At 47.6% G+C, this 27217-nt stretch overlaps 8 protein-coding genes across 8 annotated transcripts; 7 read left to right on the forward strand and 1 right to left on the reverse strand.

Annotated features, from left to right (window-relative positions):
- Positions 1–2338: 2338 nt before the first annotated feature.
- Positions 2339–3580, forward strand: N7483_007776 (ESCO family N-acetyltransferase; the record flags this gene model as incomplete). Its single annotated transcript, XM_057091213.1, has 2 exons — positions 2339–2370; positions 2425–3580. 2 exons carry the CDS (start codon positions 2339–2341, stop codon positions 3578–3580), a joined length of 1188 nt encoding a protein of 395 aa, XP_056945954.1.
- A 466-nt stretch (positions 3581–4046) lies between these two features.
- Positions 4047–5495, forward strand: N7483_007777 (uncharacterized protein; the record flags this gene model as incomplete). The annotated part of the gene is made up of 2 exons (XM_057091214.1): positions 4047–4083; positions 4213–5495. The coding sequence occupies 2 exons, from the start codon at positions 4047–4049 to the stop codon at positions 5493–5495; spliced, it is 1320 nt and encodes a 439-aa protein (XP_056945955.1).
- A 403-nt stretch (positions 5496–5898) lies between these two features.
- On the forward strand, positions 5899–6882 carry N7483_007778 (uncharacterized protein; the record flags this gene model as incomplete). The annotated part of the gene is made up of 2 exons (XM_057091215.1): positions 5899–5966; positions 6018–6882. 2 exons carry the CDS (start codon positions 5899–5901, stop codon positions 6880–6882), a joined length of 933 nt encoding a protein of 310 aa, XP_056945956.1.
- A 1084-nt stretch (positions 6883–7966) lies between these two features.
- Positions 7967–10185, forward strand: N7483_007779 (translation initiation factor 2A; the record flags this gene model as incomplete). Its single annotated transcript, XM_057091216.1, has 5 exons — positions 7967–7991; positions 8063–8132; positions 8193–8264; positions 8317–8954; positions 9014–10185. The coding sequence occupies 5 exons, from the start codon at positions 7967–7969 to the stop codon at positions 10183–10185; spliced, it is 1977 nt and encodes a 658-aa protein (XP_056945957.1).
- Positions 10186–12158: 1973 nt separating this feature from the next.
- Positions 12159–13223, forward strand: N7483_007780 (glycosyltransferase family 8 protein; the record flags this gene model as incomplete). Its single annotated transcript, XM_057091217.1, has 3 exons — positions 12159–12189; positions 12247–12682; positions 12737–13223. The coding sequence occupies 3 exons, from the start codon at positions 12159–12161 to the stop codon at positions 13221–13223; spliced, it is 954 nt and encodes a 317-aa protein (XP_056945958.1).
- Positions 13224–13907: 684 nt separating this feature from the next.
- Positions 13908–15903, reverse strand: N7483_007781 (uncharacterized protein; the record flags this gene model as incomplete). The annotated part of the gene is made up of 2 exons (XM_057091218.1): positions 13908–15789; positions 15845–15903. 2 exons carry the CDS (start codon positions 15901–15903, stop codon positions 13908–13910), a joined length of 1941 nt encoding a protein of 646 aa, XP_056945959.1.
- A 426-nt stretch (positions 15904–16329) lies between these two features.
- N7483_007782 (anaphase promoting complex subunit 1) lies at positions 16330–22611 on the forward strand (the record flags this gene model as incomplete). The annotated part of the gene is made up of 1 exon (XM_057091219.1): positions 16330–22611. The coding sequence occupies one exon, from the start codon at positions 16330–16332 to the stop codon at positions 22609–22611; it is 6282 nt and encodes a 2093-aa protein (XP_056945960.1).
- A 1142-nt stretch (positions 22612–23753) lies between these two features.
- On the forward strand, positions 23754–26034 carry N7483_007783 (cytochrome P450; the record flags this gene model as incomplete). The annotated part of the gene is made up of 5 exons (XM_057091220.1): positions 23754–23760; positions 23818–24405; positions 24477–24580; positions 24639–25169; positions 25696–26034. 5 exons carry the CDS (start codon positions 23754–23756, stop codon positions 26032–26034), a joined length of 1569 nt encoding a protein of 522 aa, XP_056945961.1.
- Positions 26035–27217: the final 1183 nt, after the last annotated feature.

Here is a 27217-nt window from a genome sequence, read left to right on the forward strand (position 1 = left end):
GGTCACCCGACAAAGCTAGGTAATGTAGAAGGCTAACAGTGTAGGATCGACAAGGCGGCTAGCCACTGGCAGATTTAACATGTCCGAGGGTAAAAAGAAGGGCACCCATTGGTAGAGACAGGGAAAAAAAAAGGACAACAACATGGACGATATTAACAGGGATACATACTCGCACGCTTGCGCTTGCCTGCCACTTGAGAGTCGTCAGACATGGTTGGAAAGAATTGGGGGGATGAAATTCAGATGGAATGATGAAGAAGAGATTTTTGAGTTGTTAGTGAGTCTCTCCGCCAAACTGTTTCCGCGGGTCACAAGCGGGACCACCTAATGAGCTTATGGAATGTACTTAGTACACTAAGAGAGAATTAAAAAGAAGAAATATATTAAAAAAAAAGAAAAACAAATTGATAAGAAAAAGTAGAATCTACTAACAATTCCAAGTTATAGAGGTTCAATCATGAAGAAAGAAGTGCTTAAATATACATATGTACTCCATACTGTACATTGTACATTCACGGAGGATTTCCCCTCAAGATGTCTCCATAATTCTTAACAACTCTCCGAACTTCTAAGCTTCGGGGCTTTACCTATACCTAGGTATATTGTGATGTGTAGAGGACTCGGCTTCCTCATGCTTCTTCCTGCATAAGAGTTGCAGTTGTGGACCGGTACATCCCGGGGCTAGAACCGATAGTGGTATAAACTATCTATCATGGAGTGGTGAGCTGAGATACTAGTAAGACATTGAAAAAAAGAGAAAAGAAAAACATTGGAAAATGAAGCAGGCATTTGGAGACATATCAGAAAACTTGAACTTTCAAGAATTTAAATGAGTTCATCACTGCCATAGCTAGCAGGAGATATGCAGATATACAAACCCCATGGGACACACAGAACCCATCACTGCATGGTGTAACCATGATGCATCTCGTCCGAATAAAATACAGGTAAAATGCAGAGTTCTGGGTATATCCAATCATGGCCGTTAGACCTGTCATGGTTTTTAGGCCTGCAGCGAAAGGAATAGAAAAAAAAATCCTGTTGAGTTCATGGAAAGGGGCCAAAATCCTTATGATACCACGGAGAACGGACTAAATAGATATAAGTGCGAAATGTTAGAATAGATCTGACTCATATTGAAGGAACATGGATCCGCCCGTGCAGCTTAGTAGCCGCTACCTGTCAAGCCTGAAAGTAGCAGTGATCGGGCTTTGTATAATGGGAGATCATCAGCTCTCCATCTCTGATGAATATTCAACTTTGCCACTTCTTTCTCCCTGAACTCTATGATGTGCACGTCCTGGTCAAATCGGGAGAACAACAAGGTTGTTCCCTCCTATCATTGGGGGAGAAGCAGATTAAGACTTCGTAACCAAGCGCCGGGGCAATGATGCCTAGATGAAAAGACCAATCATTGTATTAGATGAATCAACTCCCATGGTGGTGATGATCCAATCAGGAAGAGTCATAGCTGTGTTTTTCGGTTCCAGCCTCTCTGGTTTTTTTGGTGGAAATAAGGGAGTCATTGGGCAGGAGTACGGTGTGGCATCCCCTTACACCAGATATTACGGTGATCATTTGGGAGTATTTTTTTTGATGGTGGGTTGGTGGTGGGTGAATTTGGTGCCTGTTTGATGCCTATGGAAGTGAACTGTATGGGTACTTAAAAAGAAAGTGCTGGTTGTAAGAGGGGCAAGTTCAGGCTGCAAGAGCCTCGCATCATCGCAGATTGGGGCGAAATCCTGATTTAATCTCCTCATAGAGAATAGTGCTTCCAACCTTGGAAGCTATATGTATTGGATGAAAAATTAAGAAGAGCTGATTTGACTGATTTGGGGAGAAAGGGGCAGAACTTCTACTGTGCCACCACGACACATACCAGACAGTCAGGAATTCCATTAGGTAGCGATGATCTGTTTGTCACTGGTTATTTGTTTCATTTAATTTCTCTTTGATCTTTATGAATCATTTTTATTATTCTTATTTCCCATCTGCTAGGGATAACCCGTGTCCCTAATCCTAATTCAAATCCCTAATCCCAGTGAGTGGCGATTTGAATCAAGCTTAGGTTTATTCACTTCTTTTATCTATTCTCTATTCTCTATTTTCTATTTTTTTTTTTTTTAATTCATCTTTTCTATTCTGTTTCACTTATAATCGAATATTGCATACTGGTAAGTTTCTCCTAGTTAAAACCTTGGATTGATTCTCCTGAACAATATGACCTAAATCAGTTAGCGCCACGCGTGCAGTGGAACCGGACGATCCGTAAATTCCAAACCCCCCGTCTATCTCAGAAAAATAAACATCTTCTTTCCCCGCCATCAATTTCTTGGAGATGCCGTGGACGGTGACCAATTCATTTAAGCGGTATGTATCTATCTCTGAATCTCCTAAGATATCCCCCATACTAACTTCCTCCAGAGGCCTGATGAAAACTTACGGAAGACCAACATGGCGCGTCTATGACGATGAACGAGCGGCCAAGAAGAGACGCGTTCAAGATGAGTCTGATGAGGTCGAGGCTGAAACAAACCTTCAATATGCCATTCGCGAGTCATCTGCCGCCGTCTTGTCTAGTCCATCGCGCCGTAACTCTGTCGTCTTATCTGAAGGCACCCTAGATGATATCGACGACCTCACTACACCACCCTCCTCGCCACCACCCCGGCTCACTCCCCCGCCTGCCAATACGCGCAAACCAACCTTTGCATTTCTCAAGCGCAAACATAAAGATGTCGCCGGGTCACCCTTGACAGAGGTGAACTCCAATAGTGTGCGCTCATCCGTGGATCCGCCCAAGCAGCAGAAGACTCAGCCCAAGCCCCAGGCTCCCTTGCGCCAGATGCAGATTGATCTGGGAAATGAAGTGCGCAAAACATGTGCTACTTGTGGTATGGAATATATCCCGTCCAATACGGAGGACGCGGCCCTGCATAAAAAGTTTCATGAGATGAACTCTACGGGGGTGGATCTGGGTAAGGCCTTTATGCGCGCAAATGCGTCGCGTTGGGTCTACGAAGCGACGCGATTCGATGAAGGTTACGTGGTGATTGTGGATCGCAAGGCTTCCCCGAGTGCGAAGAATCAGGCGAAGAAGGTGTTGGAAGTGGTCAATAAAGAACTCTCATCTCCTGAGATCGACGATGAGGTCCTCTGGGGTCAAACGGAACCTCCGAAACATCTCCAGCATGATAATGAAGAAAAGGTCGATCGATACCGGGTTTTCCTACATATGAAAGATAGTCGCTGTGTGGGACTATGCTTGACGGAACGCATTTGGGAATCTCGACCCGTGATCAATGGCGAACAGAATGGCACTACTCATAACTCGTCAGTCTCAGTGAAAGATGAACTTCATCCGGCAATTGTCGGAGTGTCGCGGATCTGGACTTCTGGTGCATCTCGACGAAAGGGTATTGCCCTTGATCTACTTGACTGTGTGGTCAGCAATTTTATCTATGGCATGGAGATCTCAAAGGCTCAAATTGCATTCAGTCAACCTACTGAGAGTGGGAAACGACTAGCATCCAAGTTTTTTGAAGAGGAGGAGACATGGCATGTGTACAACGAGCGGTGATGAACATGACCTTGGGTTTCAGTTGGATTCGGCTCTTATCATTATAACTTTTCCTTGTTTTATCATTCTCATCATTTTTTTGTCGTTCTTCTTAAGCAACATGGGATCGGTTATGGGACGGTTGGGGGATTTTTACTGTTCTATCTGGACTCGGGTTTTATTCTGTTGCTTTGTCCATTCGCATTGTACCATATCAACCCCTTTTTTTTATTATTTCTTTGTTTCCGGTCCTCAAATTTTGAAATCATTTTTCATTCCAGATTTTATTCTGAGTATATTTTATCATTGGTCTAAGAGTCTTGAGAAACCCTAGTAATGTTAGGATTGGGTTACTTGCCTTTTGGGGAGTCCGGACGCTTCGATCGGAAAGCGGCGCGTTAGGAAACCTGATGGACCACGACATTCGGACATTCGGTGGGGGACTTTCTCCCCCTCTTCCATCCTTCAGATCTCACTCTTCCTCGCCATGTCTACTTTAAACCCTTTTCGCCGGCATCTGGATGGTGAGTGTTTCTTAGACTTGACTCCATTGACTGTGGTGTACCCGCCACTTCCGATGAGAATGCCCACCACTCAGATCCACTTGGGAATGCTTCGTGACATTGGGAGTGTTAACCAGTCTGGATGATTAGGCGGTGCTATCACAGCTTCGACGTCTTCACCGACTGTAAATCCTACGAATACGCTGGCCTCCAACCTGATCGCCAACCCCGCTAAACCGCTCCCTTCGGTGCCTGATTACGGAAAGTCGTCGTTATCGTTAGAGATCGAGGAAGATGACTCGACTTCTTCGGATGAGAAGACTGCAGATCCATTCAATCCTGATTCCTCGGTCAGCGACAGTGAAGACAATCTAGAGGCGCAGAACCCCAAAAGCTCAGTTCCGGGCGATCATCGAGATTCTTTTGGGTCTGCTCCACACTCAGCTCCATCCGCGGATAGAGCTGGCACTCCCCCAGCCGAAGCTCCATTGACACCCAGCGAATATGATGTGCAGTCCAGATTCAGTTCAACGGAATCCAGCTCAGATGAGGATGTTCCGGTGACTCGATCTGCAGGAGCACCGTCGCAGTATAAACAAAGCACAAGCCCCGTCAGTCAGACCAGCCGAGACAAAAAGCCACCACCCCCGCCCAAGTCTCATCATGGCAAACGCATCAACACTTCAGGTGATACAGCATCACAGTCAACGGCTTTCCGGTTAAATAACCGATTGTCTTTTCATGCCTCATCTCCCGAGAGCTTGAGCTTGCCGAGAACAGCAGGCACACCCAATGCCAGCTCCACCCACCCCTCCGTCCCTGATTATTTCTCAATTCAAATAGAGAACCAAGCGGCAGTCGCCTTGAATGGGTCCCTTTCACGAAGTGATTCCCAGAATAGGCGTCCACCTACGCCACCTCTTAGTCGACGACAGAATCAAATGCGGAGGTCCAAATCGACTCAATCCAAATCAAGTGCCAGTCGATTGACACTGTCATCAGTGGACTATGAGAGTAATGATAGCTCCCAACCACCCAGTCCGGGTCTGTCTACTAGATCTGGGACCTCATCTCTCTCCAGAGATCGCAAGCGTACCAGTATGCCTCCACCGTCTTCAACTATATCCTCTGGTGGAGCCTCAGACCATCTCTCCCCTTCAACTATATCACCACGCCCGCATCATGGACGACGGGCATCTTCATATGGAAATATAGTCACAGCCTCATCAAGTGTGGCACCACCACCGCCTCCTCCTCGTCGGGCGCGTGGCAATTCTCGTGGTGAAGGCAGGCCTTTATCTCAGTTGATTACCCCGGAGGAACCATTGCCTCAACCTTCCAATGCACAGGATATATTAGCGGATCTTTCACGCTTACAGAAGGAGGTGGATGATCTTCGAGGACATTATGAGAACCGCAATTGTAGCCAGTAAGAGAGTGGGTTTGTGTTTTTGCCATCGAGTTCTCTTTGACTGTTCCTGTTTTGCATTTTTGGGCTGAACCTATATGTTGTATTTCTCTTTCCATTGAGCAAAGATGACCTGTATGAACGAATGTATGAGATTCTTTATGTAAATTCTTTATGGATCTAAATATTAAAGTGGGCAACATGACGTCGCTCTACTCCGTAAAGTGTTCCGCTCCAACAATTCCACCTCCCCGCAATCTGCTATCTGCAATTCGCAATTCCTATTTCAACTTTCTTCTTTAAATTTCCCCCCACCTTATCAACTTCCTCAATTATTCAACTTTATCATTGATTCTTACCTTGGCTTCTCTACTGATCCTGACCATTCAGTTCACTCCCAACTAACATCCATCCTTTTCCTCATTACAATGACGACTCCTACGCTCATCAACCTACCACCTCCTCCCTCGGATCCAGTCACTCCTGACATGGGACCGTAAGCTCATTCCTTGCTCTTCTCTGTGATTCACTGTATATGGCACAATAGAATATGGATGACTGACCGTGGGCGGGGTGGTTTGGTGGTGGGCAGAGGCACTCCCAATTCCGGCACGACTTCCCTATCTGCGCTTTCGACCACAGCCATTAAAGATGGTCATCAGGGCCACCCTTTCCCTCATGGCCGACATGCTCACCAGTCCTCCTCTACCTCTATCTCCTCAGCCAATACCCTAGAAGCTGAGCGCGCAGATCGCATTTCCCGCTTAGCCGGCCTGGAGCGAGTCGCAACTGCCCGCGCCAGTGGTCAATCGCCCTCGAATGTCCCCCTGCACATGCCATACACCTCTGGTTATTTTGACAGCCACGCCATCCTCAAAGAGCGGAGCACGGTGGGCAGTGCCAGTGCCACGGGTAGTATTGGTGGTCACACGACATGGGCCAGTGGTAGCGACGCCTTCGACGCAGACAAAATGAGTGAAGACCCAGATGACGGAGTCTCCAGTGTGGGTAATATCAGCGATGAAGGAAACGCAAGTCTTGTTGGATTCGGTGAAGGCGCAAATAGTACGATTAGTGGTCCGACTTCCCGTCCTCCTGGCTTGAATCGTTTATCCTCTGGTGGTCTCACTCGTCCAACTTCAATGAGTTCTAATGTTGGTCGCCAAAATCCGACCCCGCTGGCTTCTTATCTCCAGCAACAGCAGCATCAGCATTACCCGCCTGGTGATAGTTCCATGATGTCGCCTTCGCCTGCTGGTTCTAATACCCCTGAACCTATCCCGGATGATGCGCGTATGCTTGATGGCATGACCTTTGATTCGGATGTGGTGGATACTACTGCTCGCACGCCACGACTCGTTACTCCGTCTAATGAGACTCAGAGTCCCTTTGAGACCCTGAATCGCGAATAGAGTGATCCGTGGATAGGACTGGGAGCAATGGCTAGACCAAGAGTTTTTAGGATGGCGTTTTTCTTTTTCTCTGTGGTGATCTAGTTTCTTTGTCTAGTTTCATTTCTCTTTCTTGTTATCTTTTGCAATTATTTTGGATTTATGTGTTCTATTTATTTTCCTTTGGAGTCTTCGTTGCGGGTGTATTTCTATGAGTTTGGGAAAGCAGTATCACCATGGACATGACAGAGACTGGGATGGATGAGATATTCTTTCAATGTTGGAAGCGCAATTTAGTATTTGATTTATTCTTTTGTTCAAATGTTCTTAGGAACACGATGTACCTATACGTATTATTTGTTCAAGTTGGTCTTTATTATGACTCAGAGTATTCCGAGTATGAGGTTCTAGTTAATTTTGGAAGCCATTTAACTCATTTACCTAAGTAATACTTCACTTTCAAGGTGATTGATAGGTAAATTTAATATAGATTCCCTGTATATAGTACACATATTGTAACCTCTTTGCTATATTGCATCTAAGGGCTTATAGACTAGGTGCTGACTGAATGACGGCATGCCGCCTCCGAACTGAAGCCGCGCGCAACCCGAATTTTCTCTTTCACTCTTCATCCTCCCCACCTCCCAAACACCACTTTCCGCCCCTCGGCTCTGCCCTCGTTGCTGGCATTGACTTGTCTAGCATAGAAGATCAAAAAGATTCCGACAGTATCTCGCTGCTCCTACTGTGTTCCAATTGAGTTTCTTTGAAACTCGATCCCATCTGTGTTTCGTTTCGATTCGCCACATCGCTGGTTCCATCTCATCCAGCCTTGCCAAACCCACCATCGAAGTCCTCTTCAAGCTTTTGCCCTATTTGATCCTCATTTTCCAGTATCTCATCGCTGTGATCTCTCCCGATCGCATCTTTGCTTACGCGACTAATAAGACTCGTTCGAATTCATCGTGTTGTGCCCGGTCTTGTGCATAACCCCGGGAAACGAAATCTGAGGCAATACCACCTGTTTTCCTTGATTTAAGGAAACAAATCGAACTTGAAGACTTCTTTTTTGGTAGCGACATCAATTCATTGATTCAAATTCAAGATGCCTGCTTCTACACAGCTAAGTTGTACGTTTTAGCTTCTTCAAATGAAACGAATGCACCAGCTGGAGTGACACGTTCTAACTTTCCCTTTTCAGACCGCACCCTTAAGGGGATCGGCATTATGGATGCCGCCCCTGTCTATGCACCTCTGTCGGGCTTTGAGAGGTAGGAATCTCGAGTGGAAGTCATTGAGATTGGAGTTCGTCGCTGACTTGATTATTACAGACCTGAGGGGAATCTCCGCTGTTGTGCATACTCGCCTTGCGGTCGTTATTACGCATGGGCGTCTCCCGAAAGGTAGGGTTATCCTCTCATCTCAACACTGATATCATGATCTAACTGTCACCAGGGTCACTATTATTGACGCCGCCGCTGGTAACACCGTCTCGACAATTCCTGCTGAGAACGTCTTTGAACTCGGCTTCTCCCCACTCGGCACCTACGTGATCACCTGGCAACGGCCCACCAAGGACGCCAACGGCGATACCACCAAGAACCTCAAGGTGTGGCGTGCGGTCGAGACCGGAGATGAGCACACTGTCGTGGGCAGCTATGTCCAGAAGTCGCAGACAGGCTGGAACCTGCAGTACACCCCCGATGAGAAGCTCTGTGCCCGCGTCGTGACCAACGAGGTCCAATTCTACCAGAGCGACAACTTGTCGACCGTTTGGAATAAGCTGCGTGTGGAGGGGGTGGCGGACTTTGCGCTCTCCCCGGGACAGACCCATTCGATTGCGGTGTTTGTTCCTGAGCGTAAGGGCCAGCCGGCCCAGGTTAAGGTGTTCGTTGTGCCGCAGTTCAATGCGCCGGTTTCGCAGAAGAGCTTCTTCAAGGGTGACAAGGTTCAGCTCAAGTGGAATGCCTCTGGTACGACTTTGATCGTGTTGGCGCAGACCGAGGTGGATCGCACTGGTAAGAGTTACTATGGCGAGACTACCTTGTACTTGCTCAGCGCGAGTGGAGCTTTTGACTCGAGAATCGATCTTGGTGAGTACTGCAAAAGAAAACGTCAATAAAATAGAGAGGATAGTGTTAACATTTCCCAGACAAAGAAGGTCCGATTCACGATGTGAGTTGGAACCCCAACTCTAAGGAATTTGGTGTCGTCTACGGTTACATGCCTGCGAAGACCACCATTTTCAACATGCGTGGTGTGCCCAAGCACAATTTCCCCTTGAGCCCCCGCAACACCATTCTGTTCTCTCCCCATGGCCGATTCGTCCTTGTTGCTGGTTTCGGTAACTTGGCTGGCCAGATGGATATCTATGATCTGGACAAGAACTACCACAAGATTGCTACTGTTGAGGCCTCCAACTCCAGTGTCTGTGCCTGGTCTCCTGATGGTCAGTACATCTTGACTGCCACTACTAGCCCCCGTCTTCGCGTGGACAACGGCTTGCGCTTGTGGCACGTCAGCGGTAGCCTCATGTACCACGAGGACATGACTGAGCTGTACGATGTCACGTGGCGTCCCCAGGATGCTGCCCAGATCCCACTGGGTGATCCCTTCACCAAGCTCCCTGTGGCTCACCCCTCCGCTGCCGCCCACCTGGCTACCCGCAAGGCACCTGTGAAACCTGCCGGTGCTTACCGTCCTCCTGGAGCCCGTGGCCAACTGACCCCTCTTGCCTTCAAGCGTGAGGATCAGGGTGGTGCCGCGTTTGTTCGTGATGGTGTTCCCGGCGCCAGCATGAACGGCTTCGGCAAGCCTCGCCGTCGTGAAGTCCCCGGTGCCGAGCCTGTGGATGAGTACCTGCCTCCTGGTGCTGCTCCCGGTGGCGGTGTTCCCCTTCCTCCTGGCGCTGATAACGAGAAGCTCTCTAAGTCCGCCGCCAAGAACAAGAAGAAGCGCGAGGCTGCGAAGAAGGCTCGTGAGGATGGTAACCCAGATAACCAGCCCCCTCCCAACGCTCCCACCGGTCCTAGCCCGAACCGCAACCGCGGTAAGAACAACGGTTCTCCTGTGAATGGAAATGGACCTGCTAAGCAGGCTGCTCCTGCTCCCGCTCCTGCTGCTCCTCCCGCCCCTGTCGCCGCTCCCATTGATTCCTCTGCCCAAGATAAGAAGGTCCGCGGCTTACTGAAGAAGATTCGCGCGATCGACGAGTTGAAGATGCGGTTGGCGGGTGGTGAGAAGCTGGAGGATACTCAGATGAAGAAGATCCAGACTGAGGACTCGGTGCGCAAGGAACTGGATGCCGTTGGATATAGTGGATAAGTTTGGAATCTACATACATGCAATATTGAGACAGTTTTGTGTGGATTGTAGCTTCCTTGGAGACTCGTGCAAATAGGACAGAAGGTCTCACACATGGGCTACATTAGTTACCCATCACCAGTCACCAGTGTATATGTGCATTTACCTCCATATATCCTGTTCATCCAGATGTCGAAAATCACACAGAAATTGATCAGTCATATACAAAGTTCTATGCTATTTACATCAGCCTTAATATTAGATGATAGTAGTACCTAGGTACTTGAACATTCAAGTCCTCTGGATGTTAAGTGTCGTTTCGCTGACTGTATAGACATCCGCCCCTGGAGGTGTAAGGGCTGGATTTTCCCCAAACTTCTCCAACTTTCCTGGGGTTGATCAAACTACCAGGAAAATCGCTCAGATTCCAAGTCCAACTAAATCAGCCTCATGTCTACACCGAACATCTCCGCATCCACTGGCGGATAACAATCATTGGAACAATTGTCCGAGCAACTTCGCTTCTCGCTTCTCGCTTCGACGGGGTCAAAGACCGCAAGTGCAGGGATTACTTCGATACACCCAGTGGAAAAAGCAATCCCGCCATGCATTAGATGAACGAGCAAACCGCATGTGCTGATTATCAATATCAATCACTACGGTCCTCAATATACTCCATGCTCCGACGGCACAGAGACTAATGTACAAGGCTCAGAATGGGAATCCGAAAAAAAGCACCACATGCAATCCACATCACCAAACCGATAGACTTGCGCCGGTGGGAATAACAAAAAAACTCAAACATCCTGTTCATTCGAATTTTCATCCTATCAGAAGATATTAATTGAGGGGAAAACGGTAAAAAAAAAAGGGAAACCGGGCCCCGATTCCTTTTTCCACTTCAGCCGCAAAACTGCCTTCGAATCACACACCTATCACTGTATAGAACTTGACTCCAGTTTCTTGTGATCTATCACATCAGCCTCAGTATCCGCCGGAATGCGAATTTCTCGCCTGACGTGTCCGAGTACTCCACTCAGCTCTGTTTGATTTTGAACTGGGTCTGGACCTTGATCTGGATTTGAACTGGGTATACGTTTACAGTCTATGTCTGCATCTACCCGAATACTTCCAGTTCAAGTTTGAATACTCTAGATCTATCATACCAGTCCAGTTTTATTTACTAGTCGAGGGTCAATGCGAATGCTGACGCACGTTCATTCTAGGCGGTTATCACATTGGATCATCCCGTATCCGATATCTCCAAGCCTCAAGCCTCAATGCACGAGATTGCTTTTTTTTATGTAACTGGTTGAGTTAGGATAGGCTCATGCATGAGGATTCATTCTGTGCATGCGACGTGTTGATATCGATGCTATGTATCTGAGGTTCGAGACCAGCTTGAATTGTGATGATCTGCGCTTTCTTTTACTATTACTGGAAGGAGTATTGAATGTTTGCTATTTTGCGGAGTGCATAGACAGCGATATATGATCGACTTGACTTAGTAGTGTTCAAATGTTTGTTTGTTATTGACTTCCAATGTTTGCTAGATGCTCAGGTGAATGGGGTGTGGATACATGTACTTTTGTTCAAAGATGGGGTATTTCAGCTTCAAGTTGAGGGGTAAAAGAGGCTATTCAGGACTTATTTAAATATGACATGTATGTGGTCTCTGATGTGGCCATGCATATCTACTTGGACTGTAATATCACTCATTTTACATGATCTAGATCGATCGAAATTCAAGCCGAATCACGTCTTCAACTATCAATTCAATCCAATCGATCTTGGATAAGGAGACCCCCCACACTATCTGATAGCCAGGAACAGCTTACGGTTACTTACCCCTCCTTCACCATCTCTCTCACATCTATAAGATCATCCTTCTTCTCCCTCATCTCAGTAAGTTCAAATCAAAGTTTCAAAAGTGTATTACTCACAAAAGTTTTCTTCTCTAACTCTACTCTTTTACCTTCCAGCATAAATTCATAATGTCTAACGACGAAGCCCGCCCGCCCAAGGGTATGACCAACCAACCCTGAGAAAAGAGAATAACATTTGAAACTAACTCTATATCAGTCTGGACTACCCTCATCACAAACACCGACTACCTCCCTGGACTACTCACACTTGACTTCTCCCTCAAAAAAGTCAATTCAAAATACCCCCTCGTCGCTCTCTACACAGACTCCTTTTCCGCTGAAGGTCACAAAGCTCTCGATGCCCGAGGAATCCTAAAACAACGTGTCGACTACCTTCTTCCTTCCACACCAAAAGAATACGATAATGACCCCCGTTTCTACGATTGCTGGTCCAAGTTGACCCCTTTCTCCCTCGTCGAGTATGAACGTGTCGTTCAGTTAGACTCCGATATGCTTGTCTTGAAGAATATGGATGAACTCATGGAAATGGAACTTGATCCTCCTTCTATGGCTGGGAATGGAAACAGAGTCTTCGCAGCGTGTCATGCTTGTGCTTGTAATCCCTTGAACAAGTCTCATTATCCTGCTGATTGGTATGTTCCCTCTATCCTTCCAGGGGTATTGACACATTACTTACTGATTATCAGGATCCCCAAAAATTGCGCGTACACTTCTCAACATTCCACACCAGATGAAGCTCAAATAACAGGTCCGGATCCTAATACCGCGCTTGGAATGCCAAATGGTGGTCTTCAAGTTGTGAACCCATCCAAGGGGATCTATGATAAGATCGTTGCGAGACTTGCGGACACGATAACTTCGAGTTATGATTTCGCGGATCAGTCATTACTCGGTGATGTATTCAGTGGTCGATGGGTTGCGTTACCGTACATCTATAATGCGTTGAAAACGCTAAGATGGGAAGGTGTTCATGATTCTATTTGGAGGGATGGTGAGGTTAAGAATGTGCATTACATTCTTAGTCCGAAGCCTTGGAATGAGTGGGAGTTGCACAGTACTGATTGGTCGGAGTTGGTGAAGAACACGAAGGATAAGTCGCATGTTTGGTGGTTCTCGGTGAACGAGGAGAGGAAAAAGAAGGAGAGGTTACAAGGCATTGTGGACTCCTTTTAGTATCTTGAGAATAGTCTTTAGTTGAGCGTTATCAGTTTTTATAGACATACTTGTTTTTGATCTACATTAGCGTGCATCAAGATACTGGAATTACTAAAGACAAAATTGGAAGCATTGGAACAGTAAATGTATTGGATGAGAACTAGGGCAAGCATCATGATGCCTCCAGGGCTGCCCAGAGGCTCAAAATTGGCACTGGCATAAGCTCAATAAATGTACGCTGGCATTCTACATATGTCCCATCAGGCCATTCACGTTCACATCGACTCTGGACTGCGTTCCTTTCTGGGTGTCATGAATCCGATGTAGATTGTCCAGGATCAGATCAATAAAGATCAGCTGAAAATATCAGACGCATGAACACAGTTGAGATATGCAGGGACTCCAGAGTATCTGCAAACGTTGTAACATCTACCTACTGGATAAACCAATAGGCACATGTTACGACCAGTTTCAAGTGGTCAAGGCCGTACTTGAGCACCAAGTGATGGTTTTGATATATCGCATCCGATACAGAGCTTATTCACTTCCGAAGAAGGAATTTCAAGGCATGGACCTCGCCTTGCGCTCCACCTTACAGCGCGAATCAAGTTCCTAAGACTAAGAAAACATGGTAAGTGATAAGAAATATTTTCAATTAGCATCTCAGCATGGGTATCATCTAGACCGACAGGATATCCTAAATTAAGCAAAGATTCGAGTCCGTTTGATGGGGCTGCCCATGCGATGAGTTCCACCTCCGTTTGCCATGCCATTGAGTAGTCGTCCCATTCCCTCCACGTCGAGCTCGCCTCGTTGGAGCATCAGTTGGTCATTATCGGTGGCGTCTTGTCTCGCAGCCTGAATTGCAGTCAAATCCTCATCGGATTCAACCAGACGCGGGGCCAGAATCATAATCTGATGCTCTGCACAAACCAAAACATCAAATGCTTGTTGATCTGCTGCTCGAGAACGGCGCAAGGGCGCGGGCAGATGGCTGATCGCTTGGAAGTTCTCGCCCATCAAGTTAACATCCTGGAAGGGAGTAACACGCGATCGGTTAGAGGCATCCAAGGTGCCGCTGGCTCGAACAGTGTTGCGCCAGAGCGAGAGTAAGCTAGGAATGATAGCGCTCGAACGGCCGTGGCGCAGCAGAATAGACTCATCTGGGAGTGCATCCCCAGATGAGTTGATTTGGAGGACTGAAATCTGGCCGCGCAAGGACGGGCTCACTTCAGTCATCGACCCCTTCAAAAGAGTATCCTCGCGAACACGTTTTGTAGAAGGAGTCATTGGTGCAAAGCGTGGTCGATGCTCTGCCTCGGATTGCGTGTTAGACGGCGGTGTGGCAATCCGTCCACTGATTGCGTATGTGGTCAGAGAACCACCAGTCACGCCCTCCAAGCTGGACTGGCGATGTAAAGGTCCCTTGGTGGCTCCGGGACCTGCGCCTTCAATATCCCATACACCCCATTCTCCGTCAACAAGAAGAACCATCACAGCCCGGCCACCAAGGACCCAGTCAGCGTCAATGATCGTCTTGCGGCGAGGCAAGCCCATTGTACCCTTTTCAAATCCAGGATACAAGCTGATAAGCCACCGGCCCTCTGCATCAACGGTCTCGTGATCTTCCGGTGCAATAGATCCCCGACGTGGGGCCTTTGAAGCTTTCTGAACCGAAAAGCATGAATAAATCTTGACACATCCACTATGGAAAGCAACCAGCACGCTGGAATGACGCGCTGATGGATATGTTGCGGGATTGAAAGCAATAGCCTGAGCTGGAGATGGCAAAGGACGCCGTTGAGAAACAAGATCCTCTTCTAAAATGTGAAAGAAACCGGATGCCTCCTCGCGAATCGGCAGTCGGTGTATCAGGAGCACTCCAGATCCCTCTGCAGAATGTGTGGCGACGAGAATATCCCATTTTCCAGATCCTCCAACTCGGCCTCGCGATTTGCGACGCTCTTGCTCATCGCTCTCCTGGCATGTGAATGTGAGAGAAACTCCTCGGGGAATATCTTGGTGCGTGACACCCCCGTTGATGGTCAGAGATTGGATATTCCAGCTAGAAGGCTTGGTCTGGGTCGGATGAGGAGGAAGAAGAGGTAGGGTTACAATGCGAGTAGAGAAGTCTGAACAGACTGCCGCAATGACAATTGTGGTCCTTGCGATGTGTGGGAATGGGTCAAGGGGGGATCGTGCTTCTTCTGGGAGAATACGAGGGATGGCCAGATCTAACACATGGCTTCCCAATGGGATATCGATTTGTCGCAAAATGGATTCAAAGGGAAAGGCAGGGTCGACCTCTGTCTCCTCTGGAACGAAATCGTAGGTAGCGTCCTCTTGGCCAGGAGTTGTCTCAGGAGCATCCTCCTCATCAGAGTCAATGATCATAACTTCATCGCCGTCGTTTCCACCACCCGTGCCCTGTGATCGATCCGCCTCTTTCAACTCTGTGAACTCTCTGCCACCTCTCCACACAACCTTCAAACCAGTCTCATTGCCATAGATGATAATAGAGGAGCCGTTGGGAGCTCGAACAGGATAGCCTTTTGCGGCGTGAATGCGGTGCGGGAGTCGATAGCTTTATTTCAAATTAATAACCAGCTCCCAGCTGAGCAGAAAGTGAAAATACATACCTTAGCTGTAATCCATCCTCTCTGGGCCGAACCAGAGGAGTCGAAGGAAATGAAGGCATTGTTAGTGCTAAGTGCAAGAACTTTGAAAGCACAGGCGCCGTAGGCACCTTTGTAGAGGTGCCGGGTTCAATCTCAATGAAATGAGCTCAATTTCAAGGTGCTTTGGCACTATTAAATGTAAGGTAATCAGACGTGGTTGAAGTGCTTGGTTGGGGAGTGGTTGTGTAGAAGAAGAGAGAAAGTTGTTTTGGCCGGGAGGAAAGAACGGAAATCGATTGACCTCAAGCTTGGATGCCGCGTTCCTGCGCGTCCCTCCACCAACATTCAACATTCAACAACTCTTGATAATGCCTATCAGGGTGAACAATTTATTTTGAAGGTCGACTACATGACCATGAAAATGATTCATTCGGAAACTTGGGCCGTCAGAAGATTGTTTATGACGGCGCATCGCGATCACTCGAGCTACTACTAAGCTGCCCAATATGGCTTCCACTCGCTCCCTCGGCCTCCACGAACCCTCCGCCCTCTCCTACTTGGTATTGGAAGGGATACTACCCTCAGAACCCTCAAGAAGTCAATATCAATGGACGACATGTGTGGATGAGAGCGGGTTGACAGGCCCCGCAGATGATGAGCTAGTATGGACAAAACACTGCGCAGTATGGTCTCGCGCAGGGATGGTGAAGAGGGTCTTTCGAATGGATCCAGAAAAGGAGGATATTAGACATGCACTGTTTACTCAATTTGCGTCTCGCCAAGGTGAACGGCCTTCGAGCAATACTGGGTTCAACCAACCTCGCACGCCCACAACCGCAAATGTACACGGAGGACAAGCCAAGCGGTCCGGAAATGACTCAAAGAATGCCAATTTGGGGTCTACATTGAATATTTATGGGGATGATCCAGTGGCAGTTGTCGCGCCGCCGCAAACCCAAGACAAATTGGCGAGAGCAATGGTCGTTGTGCTGAAGTCACAGGCCCATATCTTCTTCATTGCTGGAAACAGCCATATCATTCCTCTTCCATTCGAGGTCGAGTCTGTTTTTTCGACTCCTTGTGGACTTTTGTTTCAAAGAAAAGTCAATGACAATAATGTGGAAGCTCAGCCCCAAATGGCACCACCAAATTCATTCATGACCACTTCGTTCTTCGACCCTGGCGCTTCACAATCGGGCTTCCTGCGACCGCCCAGCTCTGGCAATGGCAAGGAACCGATTCTGAAGCTATCTCTTCCCAAGAAGCCCACAGTGCCTACAAATTCCAACCCAAACGCGGATATTCCGCGGGTCTTCTCCCTCATTGACCCTCATTCTGAAATGGGACTGGTTGTCACTTCACAGTCCTCTCGCTGGCTACATGGAAGTATTAGCAGCACTAAGCGAAAACCATCGGGACTGGAAGTATTGGACCCGGGTGATGAAATCGTTTACATCTCCCCCAAGGATGAACTTTCCGGCTTGAACCAGGTTCCAGCAAACCCATTGATCTTGGTCGTCACAACAAACTCGACCACTGGACTCTTTACAGTCTGGACAGCCCGTTACAGAGAGGATGAGAGCAGTAGTGCAACAAAGGATAAGACAAGGCGACAGACCGAAGGCGCCAGATCCAACAGGCGAAGCTCACATTTCGGCATGACACCTGGTGCCGCGACTCCAGGTGCCCGTACTAGGGAAAGTTTTGGGCCTTGGACGGAAAATTGGAATACATCTCAAGCAACTGACCCCAAACCTGGCGGCGAGGAAGATCTGGCTTCACGCGTTGCACAAGACTTTGGCGACGTTGGAGTCCCTCTAAAAACCTCCAGACGAGTCAGCTCATTACTAGCACGAACTGACTTGGCCACCAGTCAGGACCGTATCACATTCTCGGACCTAGCAACAGGTAGTCAAACTAGCACTATGCATCATCATGGTGGACTGAGACAATCCATTGGAGCTGCCAGTTTGCGCGGAAGCTTTGGATTCAACCCCCGTGCGTCATTGCCCCCAGCAATGGGCTCGGTGTATAGCACTGCAGGCAGCTTTGTGGACGCCCCAGTGGATAGACTTCTCGAGGAACTTAATAATGATGTTCTATCCGAGGGATTTGGTCACATTGCGCTCCGTGAATCAGCATCAGGCCTTCCTGAAGAGCTTTTGCTCACCAAGGTCGAGAGTTTCCCATCCAGATTTGCCGGTAGTTTCCAAAACCCTACCCAACAGCAAGCAGCAAAGCGTCACTTGAAGGTTTGCACACTGTCCTCATCCGACTATGCAAGCACGGAAAATGGGAATGCTACCTCCGTAGCCATTTGCATTCTTGACAAAGATTCACAAACCATGAGCGTTGTCAATTTACGTGCAGAGCGTGTGGCAGTGTCGAAGAATCGCAAGGTTGGATCTGCAAGTTCCAAGAAGGCTAAAAATTCCGAGAGACGACCTTTGCTGGTGCACGCAACGGGTATCCAACATGTCCCAAATGTTGGAGATGTGTGTAGAGTCACCGATGGCGATATCTCACGAATTCTCACTTTGAGTGTATCCGATGCCGGACACCGCGAACTCTCCCTGCAGACTCTTTGGGGCAGCCCTACAAAGATCGACGTTCCCGCTCCATTGCAACTGTACGAGCCTGACGGAATTTCTGCCAACAAACCCGTGAGCCGCTCACGAGAGAGTGGTCTGCACCGAGTCATGGCTGATCCCGATCTCGTTTTCGTGGATTTCGATCATGCATGCTCCAAAGGGAAAGTCGATCTCGTCGACACAGAGAAACGGCGGCACAGACTTCAAATCCGAATGGAGCCTCGCAATCATCTGGTAAAGAAAGTCTTACAAGTTTGCAAGTTTGTTCTCCGTGATTCAGAAAAGGCAGGAGACGGAATGCTCGTTGGCTGGTGGGAGGTCATGAAATGGCTTCGAGGCAAAGAAGATATTGGGAGTGACCTTGAATGGACCGCAATGGTCATCGTTTTGTTTTCATTGGCTTTGCCGTTTATCAAACAGCCTGATACTCGGACATCAGCCAAACGAACACGCCGAAAGAAAAGCCTCCTCCGATCAAGCAGTGGATCTCATGTGGATTTGGAGAGCTGGGAATCCATGCTCGACCTTGAATCAGGGGCTTCCGGCGTTGTTGCTCCGTGGATGGCAAACTCCTCTTGGGGTTGGATTGTTGAGCAAGATGCTATGGAGAACCCAAGCAATCAAGAACCATCACGAGTTCCTAAGAATCAACAACTGAATGCGAGTCGGTCTACATATCGCCCAAATTCCTATTTGCAAAAATGTGCCTCCTTATGCCGTGATTTCCTCCAGAGCCCACAAGGATCCAGAGCAACAGGCCCCGACGGTTTCTTACCTGTTTCTGGCGCCTTCTCTGAAAACACAAGGTGTACTGCGCTGGGTACTATACTAGTTGGTCTACATCTCCTCCGAGAGGAACAGAAACTTTCTATCTGTGACACGGAGGAATCTCAACGCCCCCTTGGACTACTTGCTCCTGTCCTAGCCCAGCTTGGCGGCTGGCTAGGCTGGCAATCGTGGAAATGGGGGCCAGATGCGTACTTTGGTACTGAGATCGCCAGCATAGAGCGCTGGCAGTTTGATGAAACTCGAATTGACTCAGTCAACACACCTGCTGAACCGTTTCCTCCTCCATCAATTTTCGCTTTCCTCATAGACGCTGCTCATCAGACAGCCACCACCTCTACTACCTCTTTTTTGACCCTAATTGATATTGTCAATGCATCTGACCGAGCTCTCAGAAAGGGGCGAGTATGGAAAGAGTGTTTCAATATTACTCCTCGAACATTATCTATGGTTGGATTTCTTTCTGAAGCCTACAAGGTCTCAACTCCGCTGGAAAAGATCAAACTTTTATACCGGTGGGGGTTCACAAAGAGTATCATTGACACTTTCCCCGAAGGTGTGAGTGCACCGCTATACGAAACCGTGATGCGATGCCAAATCGAAGCCTCGACCTCATGGAATGCCACACTGCTGGAACTGATTGATCGGGAGGACCTCTACATGTCTATGAACCCACTTCCAACCCACTCATTCACACCACCTCCGCAACCAGTAGTATCGCATGAAGCTATTCGAGACTTCCATCATATCAGCAGTTCAGCCTTGGAAATTGATGCCATCAACGCCTTTGAGGCATCTGCAGAAGCTGACCGTTTCTCTGTGACTCGTCTGGTATTCCGGGAAGATAAACGTTTCTTAGAAGCAGCTAGACTTCTCAATCAGTCGAAAGCACCTGTGGCGGACTGTTTTCCCGAGCCTGGCTGGTCTGACTCCGATCTACTCGATGCACAAAAAGAAATCGTGCAGCTCGTCTCCTTCCGAACCTTGTCAACCCCTGCTGGTCGTGCCATGCTTTCTTTTAGTGGTCGACTGCCCCTGTTGACAGAAAAATTGCCAATCCCGTCCTTCTCGCTGCAGTGCGTCATGAAGCCATCCAATGTCACTGTAAGTGCCGAAAGATCTGCTTTCACCGAGGAAAAGGTCTGCTGGGCGTTCTTCCATAATGGCGTGTCCACGGGCCTTGCGATCTCCAGGGCTTCCAAGGGCATCGATACTTCATGGATTCTGTTCAACAAGCCCCAAGAGCTGACAAACCGTCATGCTGGCTTCCTACTGGCTCTTGGCCTGAATGGTCATCTAAAGTCTCTCGCAAAGTGGGTTGCTTTCAAGTACTTGACTCCTAAACATACCATGACCTCCATCGGTCTTTTACTTGGTCTTTCAGCGTCTTATATCGGTACCATGGACACATTGATCACTCGATTACTCTCGGTTCACGTTACAAGAATGCTGCCCATTGGAGCTGCGGAACTTAATTTGTCGCCTCTCACGCAGACCGCTGGCATCATGGGTATTGGTTTAATTTACTGTGGTTCCCAGCACCGCCGGATGAGCGAGGTCATGTTGTCTGAAATCGAGAACGTTGACCAGGATGAGCATTCGGCCACTCAAGAAGACCTGCGAGATGAAGGATACCGTCTGGGTGCCGGGTTTGCGCTTGGTCTGATCAACCTTGGCAAGGGCAAAGACTTGAGGGGAATGCGTGATATGCACATTGTGGAACGCTTGCTCGCAATCGCTGTTGGCACCAAGAATGTTGACCTTTCACATGTCCTCGATCGTGCAACAGCAGGAGCGACAGTGGCGATAGCGATCATTTTCATGAAGACCAACGATGCGACCTTGGCCAAGAAGATTGATATCCCTGATACCACTGTGCGGTTTGACTATGTTCGGCCAGATCTCTTCCTTTTACGCACACTTGCGCGACATCTCATCATGTGGGATAGCATCAAGCCGAGTGTAGTATGGTACAAGGAAAGTCTGCCAAAGGTCTACAGAAAACGGTATCGCCTTACCTGTGTCGCCCATCTTCGCAGTGAAGACATGCCTTTCTTTAACATTATTGCTGGACTTTGCTTGGCCCTCGCCCTTCGCTATGCCGGCTCTGGAGATTGTAACGCAAGAGATATGCTACTGTACTACCTGGACCAGTTCATTCGAATCTCACGACTTCCTGCTGTGAGCTACGATGGCAAACTCGCGCGTAATTCGGTTCGCAATTGTCAGGATGTGGTAGCCCTCTGTGCTGCGGCTGTCATGGCCGGTACCGGCGACTTGCATTTGTTTCGGCGTCTGCGATCTCTTCACGGGAGAATAGATGCTGACACGCCTTATGGTAGCCACATGGCAGCGCATATGGCAATTGGCATGCTGTTCCTCGGTGGAGGTAGCTATACGCTTGGTACCTCGGACTTGGCCGTGGCGTCGCTTCTTTGTGCTTTTTACCCCGTCTTCCCAACAAGCGTGCTTGACAACAAATGCCATCTTCAAGCCTTCCGCCACCTTTGGGTCCTTGCTGCAGAGCCGCGTTGTCTTGTCCCTCGAGATCTCGATACTCGGCGTCCGATTTCTGCCCCGATCATCATTACATCTCATCATAGCCCCATCACTACCGACAATGCCCCCTGTATTCTGCCAGATACCAATGAAATTGTGCGCATCGAAGTCCGCAGCCCAGATCACTGGCCCCTCGTCCTTGACTTTAGTCAAGATGACGCTCTTCGTGATAAGTTCCGCCGCGGAGATCCATCTGTTTACCTCCGTCGCAAAGCCACATACAACCCCTCTGACGCTTCAACCTCTGTCTTCGCATCTACTCTGACCGGTCTGAGCGAGGCCCAAGATATTCTGCCTGGCTATGCAGTCACGGCGACCTCTCATCCCGCTAAAAGCTTGCCACCATCTATCCTACAAAACCGTTCCACGTTACCGACAGGATCATTGTCAATGTCTACTGCACCTTCTCAAACGCCATGGGACTGGGTCTTCCAGCTTCCATCTCTTCGAGGTCTTGACATCCGTGAACGCTCACTGGTTCTACCATCTTCCTTCCCAACTCCATCCCCTCGTATCTCTACTGAGCTGGTTACATCTCCTCCCTGGCTCCGTACATCTGCTGTTGATGCCCGTCTTGCCTTGTCACACACCGTACGAAATATCGTCCAATCCGCACGTGGTCGTGGTGCAGAACCAGATCAAGTTCGTGATCATATCTGGCAACTCCGACTTCTATTCGAGTGGTTAGATCGTTCGCAGACTGATGGAAAAGAGAGTCATCTTGATCCTTTCCAAAATCCGGTCCAGACAGAGGCATCTGGTCTCTGGTTGCGGAGGGACTTCATCGAAGATGCTAGATGGCAGATCTGGGGTGTACGGGTGGAAGATCCAGGTGTGTCTGGTGGTGAATAATGAGTTTTTTATGTTGAAGGGATTTTTTCTATTTTCTCTTTCTTTTTTACTTGCATGTACTGGTTATTTTGGGTGTTGCTGTTCTGATCTGAGCAGCTTGGTCTTCCTGTATGATATGATATCCATGGTACGATAATGCATGCTTAACACGATGTGTTACTATACTTGTAGGTGGTCACTAGTAGTCAACATGGACTATGTATTTGTAGATTGCATAAATCCGATCTTTGCTAATTAAAATGATTTGTGCATAAAAGGTACGGAGTACAGTGCTGAAACGATAGCCTCAATCTGTTGAACAGAGATGAAGCTCGGTTAAGCCCTCCCCCGGGTCAATTGGGGGCCAGGGCCCCAGTTTAGCATGTTATTCGAATGTGAAGTTCCAATGAGACAACAGTTCTCCATACATTACGTGGCACAAGCCGGTCTAAGCGAGGTTCAGAGATCCAGCGCGTAAACATCTTGGGGGCCAGAATTGAGGTGGATCTCCACGGCACGACCCGCATATTACGAGGTAGCCAATTGTGATTCCTCCAAGATGGTGATCGACATTATCCAATTTATGCGTATCACGATAGGGCAAGATGGACTAAGTCTGTGAACTGACTAGATTTAATTAAGCAGAACCAGCATTTTAGTTGAATTTAGTCGATTGCAAAGGTAGTTCCCCCTCCTCGCCTTTTAACCTCTGCCATATTCACTATTCCCCAAGTCCTCACGTTCGTTTCTCAATCATCTAACGCCCTGAGCGCTCTAACTAGCGAAAATGATCTTGATCTTTTTGGGCTTGGTAGCCCTTCTCTACTTCGGATGGAGCATGGTGATGATGGAAATTCATTATCGTCGAGCCTCTGAGATGGGCATCCCAGTCGTACGCTTATGCGTCGACGCACAAAACCTCGCTTGGATGATTCTCGAGCCCCATGTTTGGCCATTAATTGAGAAACTACCTTTTCAGCCTTGGTAGCTTTGGGCGTTATTCCCATCTTGGATGGTTCTTTCACGACCGAGGTGACTCCCATCGTCGCTATGGGCCTGTTTGGGCTCTGACAACACCCCGTGAAATCACTCTAATTGTGGCTGAGTCTGAGGCCATTCATATCATTTTTCAAAGACGGACTGATTTTGTTCACCCAAGTATCATGTGTAGTATGTGGAATCAATCTGCACTTGGTGTTCATTGAAACTAATTGCTCCGGTCAATAGTGTTAGAAGTATATGGTCCCTGCATTTCAACAGCTAATGGACTGGACTGGGCGCGTCATCGCAAGATTGTGGCTACTCCATTCAATAAAAATATCATGTCTTATGCCTGGGATGAGAGTGTCGAGCAGAGTCGCCAAATGCTTGATGTCTGGGCTGGAGAAGAGTCGAGCGAGATAACCAGTGTTTCAAAAGACACACGCACGGTTTCATTAAATGTTCTGGCTGCAACTGGATTTCGCAAATCATACCCATTTCGAAGTGTGCAAGAGCAGGATGGTCCGGCGAGTTACCGTGATTCTTTACAAACTATTCTTGATAACGCTATTCTCTTGATGGTTGCCCCGAGAAATCTTCTTGGCATGCCATTTGCACCGAAGTCGTGGCAGGTACTTGGAAAAGCGGCCAAGGACTTCAAAAATCATATGCTCACAATGCTGAATGATGAGACTAAGGCTTTGAATAAAGGCAAGCCTGGATCTGGGAGTCTGATGACGACTCTGGTCCGAGCTATGGATATTCAGAAAGCGAGTACTAAAAACGAAACATCCAATGAACTACAAAAGGGACTCTCAGTCGATGAGATCTTTGGTAACATCTTTGTTATCAATTTTGCTGGTCATGACACGACGGCCAGATGCTGCTTTTGGCTGCATACCCAGAGGTGCAAGATTGGGTAGCGGAGGAGCTGGAATGGATTCCAGAAGATCTTCAAGGGCAATATTCTGAGATATATCCCAAACTGAACAGGTGTAGAGTACTCATGGTTAGTCAATCCATGGATATCAATCATCAAAATGGGAAGATTAATCTGACATAAATAGCTCGAAACTCTCCGCATCTTCCCACCAGTCCCCTCTCTCCCGAAATTGACCTGTGGTTCCCCTCAAACCCTCAAGTTAAAGGATAAAACAATCGTGATCCCTCAAAACTCAGAGCTGCTCATTAATCTGATCAACACTCAAAATAGCTGGACTTACTGGGCAGATCCATTCACCTGGAGACCAGCGCGATGGGTAACGAACTCAGCCACAACCGAGTCTGATGCAGCCCTCTTACTGGAGCCTGAACGAATCCTTACCCCAAAATTGGGTTCGACTGCTCCTGATAATGAACGCCTTGTCACACCTTCGCGATGCACTTATTTCCCCTGGGCTAATGGTGGCCACAGCTGTCCTGGAAACAAGTTTTCCCAGGTTGAATTTGTGGCGGTTATGGCTAAATTGCTACGCCATTACAGAGTACGAGCTGTTCCTAACCCTGGGGAGACCTCTGAACAAACTCGTAATAGGACTTTGGATATTACTCAGGACGTTGACCTTCAGTTGCTTTTGAGGATGAGAGATGGGGACCAGGTGCGCCTAATGTGTGTAAAGGCCCTAAATGAGATATACTTCATATCATGTACTAGATATGATACTAGTAAAGACCAGTTTGATTCCTTAAAGGAACAGTCAATGAATAGTAGTGAAACTTCAGGTGAAACCTGATCAACATTCATGTCACGTTATTTAGTGGTAGGAGCATATTTTGAAGTTCACTTTGGAATGGTACTACTACAAACTTGAACATTTGAACATTTGCTTCCAAAGCTCCAACTTGAACTTGAACTTGAAGTTAACTCCAATCACACATGTTCTTCATCTTGAAACTACACTTGAGCATACTCAAGCCTCAGGCTTGGCACTTTTACACTATCATCACAGTATGGACCTCGCGATGGAATTGAGCGTATTTGGTTTGCTGTCAAACTTACCCAGGATGCAGAAGTCCAATGTGACTATTGAGACGTCAAGCCCGATGTTGATATCTGGCTTTTGAAAAGAAAGGCACCTCCATACACAAACGAGAAAAGCCCCCGATAATTAACTCCGGTTGAAGAAGCCCATGAGACATTCGTCGATTATGGCTGACGCGGTGGTTTATGATTTCGACAAGTTCGGCCCAACTACACAAGCCCACCTCCGCTGGACAAAATTCAATACGGTCATGTTTTTAGCTTGGACACAAAATGTTTGCTCTGGTGAAAGGGAGAAAACCGGATACGAGAGAGATTTGAACTTCAACCCAAACGCTGTCGAAATTGTGTCGACTCCGTCTGAAGATGGCTACCCGATCATGGCAAAAAACACCTACTTCAACTTGAAGAGCTTCATTGCTTCATTGACGACAAAGGCGACACTCAATTCAACCGAGAATAGGCACAATTCCGAGCCATGAATTTCACATCGAGTCCGTTGGAGTCAAGTTTGCAGATTTCAAATGCATAGGACCCGAATATCACAACGTCCAAGATTTTGTTCTGAAGGACAGCCTGACTTCGTTAAGAATTGTTGGTGAAAACAAGACACATTGGATAAATGACCACAGCATAAGCAGAGCTTATGATGAGGCAAGCCTTCTTCGAAGGATAGCCCAACCGATCCACCTGAATACATGAAAGATCTCAAGTGTGATTATCTCGTGTTGACCACATACGATGAAACCATCTTTCTGTGACAAGAGAACATTATTGGAACCTGGGATATTTGGACTGGGCAATATGTTATATTCCGTCCATTTTTGACCAGCAGACTTCAAGTTGGTTTCAGGGAAACAAATTCCTTCACTTCCACCTGGGCAAAATTGTGGTTTCTTGGAGTTCCGCTTTGAATGCTTCAAGGTCAACTGGTTTGAATCACAATCGGTGGATCGTATCCACGAGCAAGGCAGATCAATATTTGAAATCCGTGAGATATACAGAGAACACTTGGTTATGAAGGGGTACCACTTGCAAGACGGGGCCTTTGGCCCTTAAAAATGCTTCTTTTTTACGCCTCACCTCCATGGAAATTGGGATGCACCTAATATCCTTTCCACCCAGTGATATTTATTCAGAATGCACAGAGTTCAAGATCATGGTCATCAAAAATTACCCTTTTACGAAAATTGATTTTCGTGAATTTGAATTGGCCAGTTCCTACATAGGGGTCCATAAGTACGTGCACACTTTTTAATTCCGCACCCCACTGAAATGATTACAATTTTTCAACTACCCACGATTCAATCAAAATGCGTTGTTTTAGCGCTGAATTACCTCAATTTACAAGATCCGCTATATTATATGGCCTAGAAGGTTGGGCGAAAACCCACACAAATCGCTCGCGATTTTCAGATCTCCCGCCGCGTTGTTTACAAGATCAAAACGGAGTTTCAAAACAACAATTCTTTTATTTCTAAGCCTCGACCAGGGCGGCCTTCGAAGCTTTCGCCATCAGATCGTCGATATATATATCGCTTAGTTCGCCTATATATCGCTTAGTTCGCCGGAACCCGATTATGTTACAAAGCGCTACAAGTTGATACCGGTTTTAATGTATCAAAATCGACTTTGAAACGCGTGTTAAAACGATATAATATCAAA

Source organism: Penicillium malachiteum, assembly GCF_028827825.1.
Source record: "Penicillium malachiteum strain IBT 17515 chromosome Unknown utg000003l:1.0-4950554.0:1.0-4952489.0, whole genome shotgun sequence".
In the NCBI taxonomy this organism is placed as follows: Eukaryota; Fungi; Ascomycota; class Eurotiomycetes; order Eurotiales; family Aspergillaceae; genus Penicillium; species Penicillium malachiteum.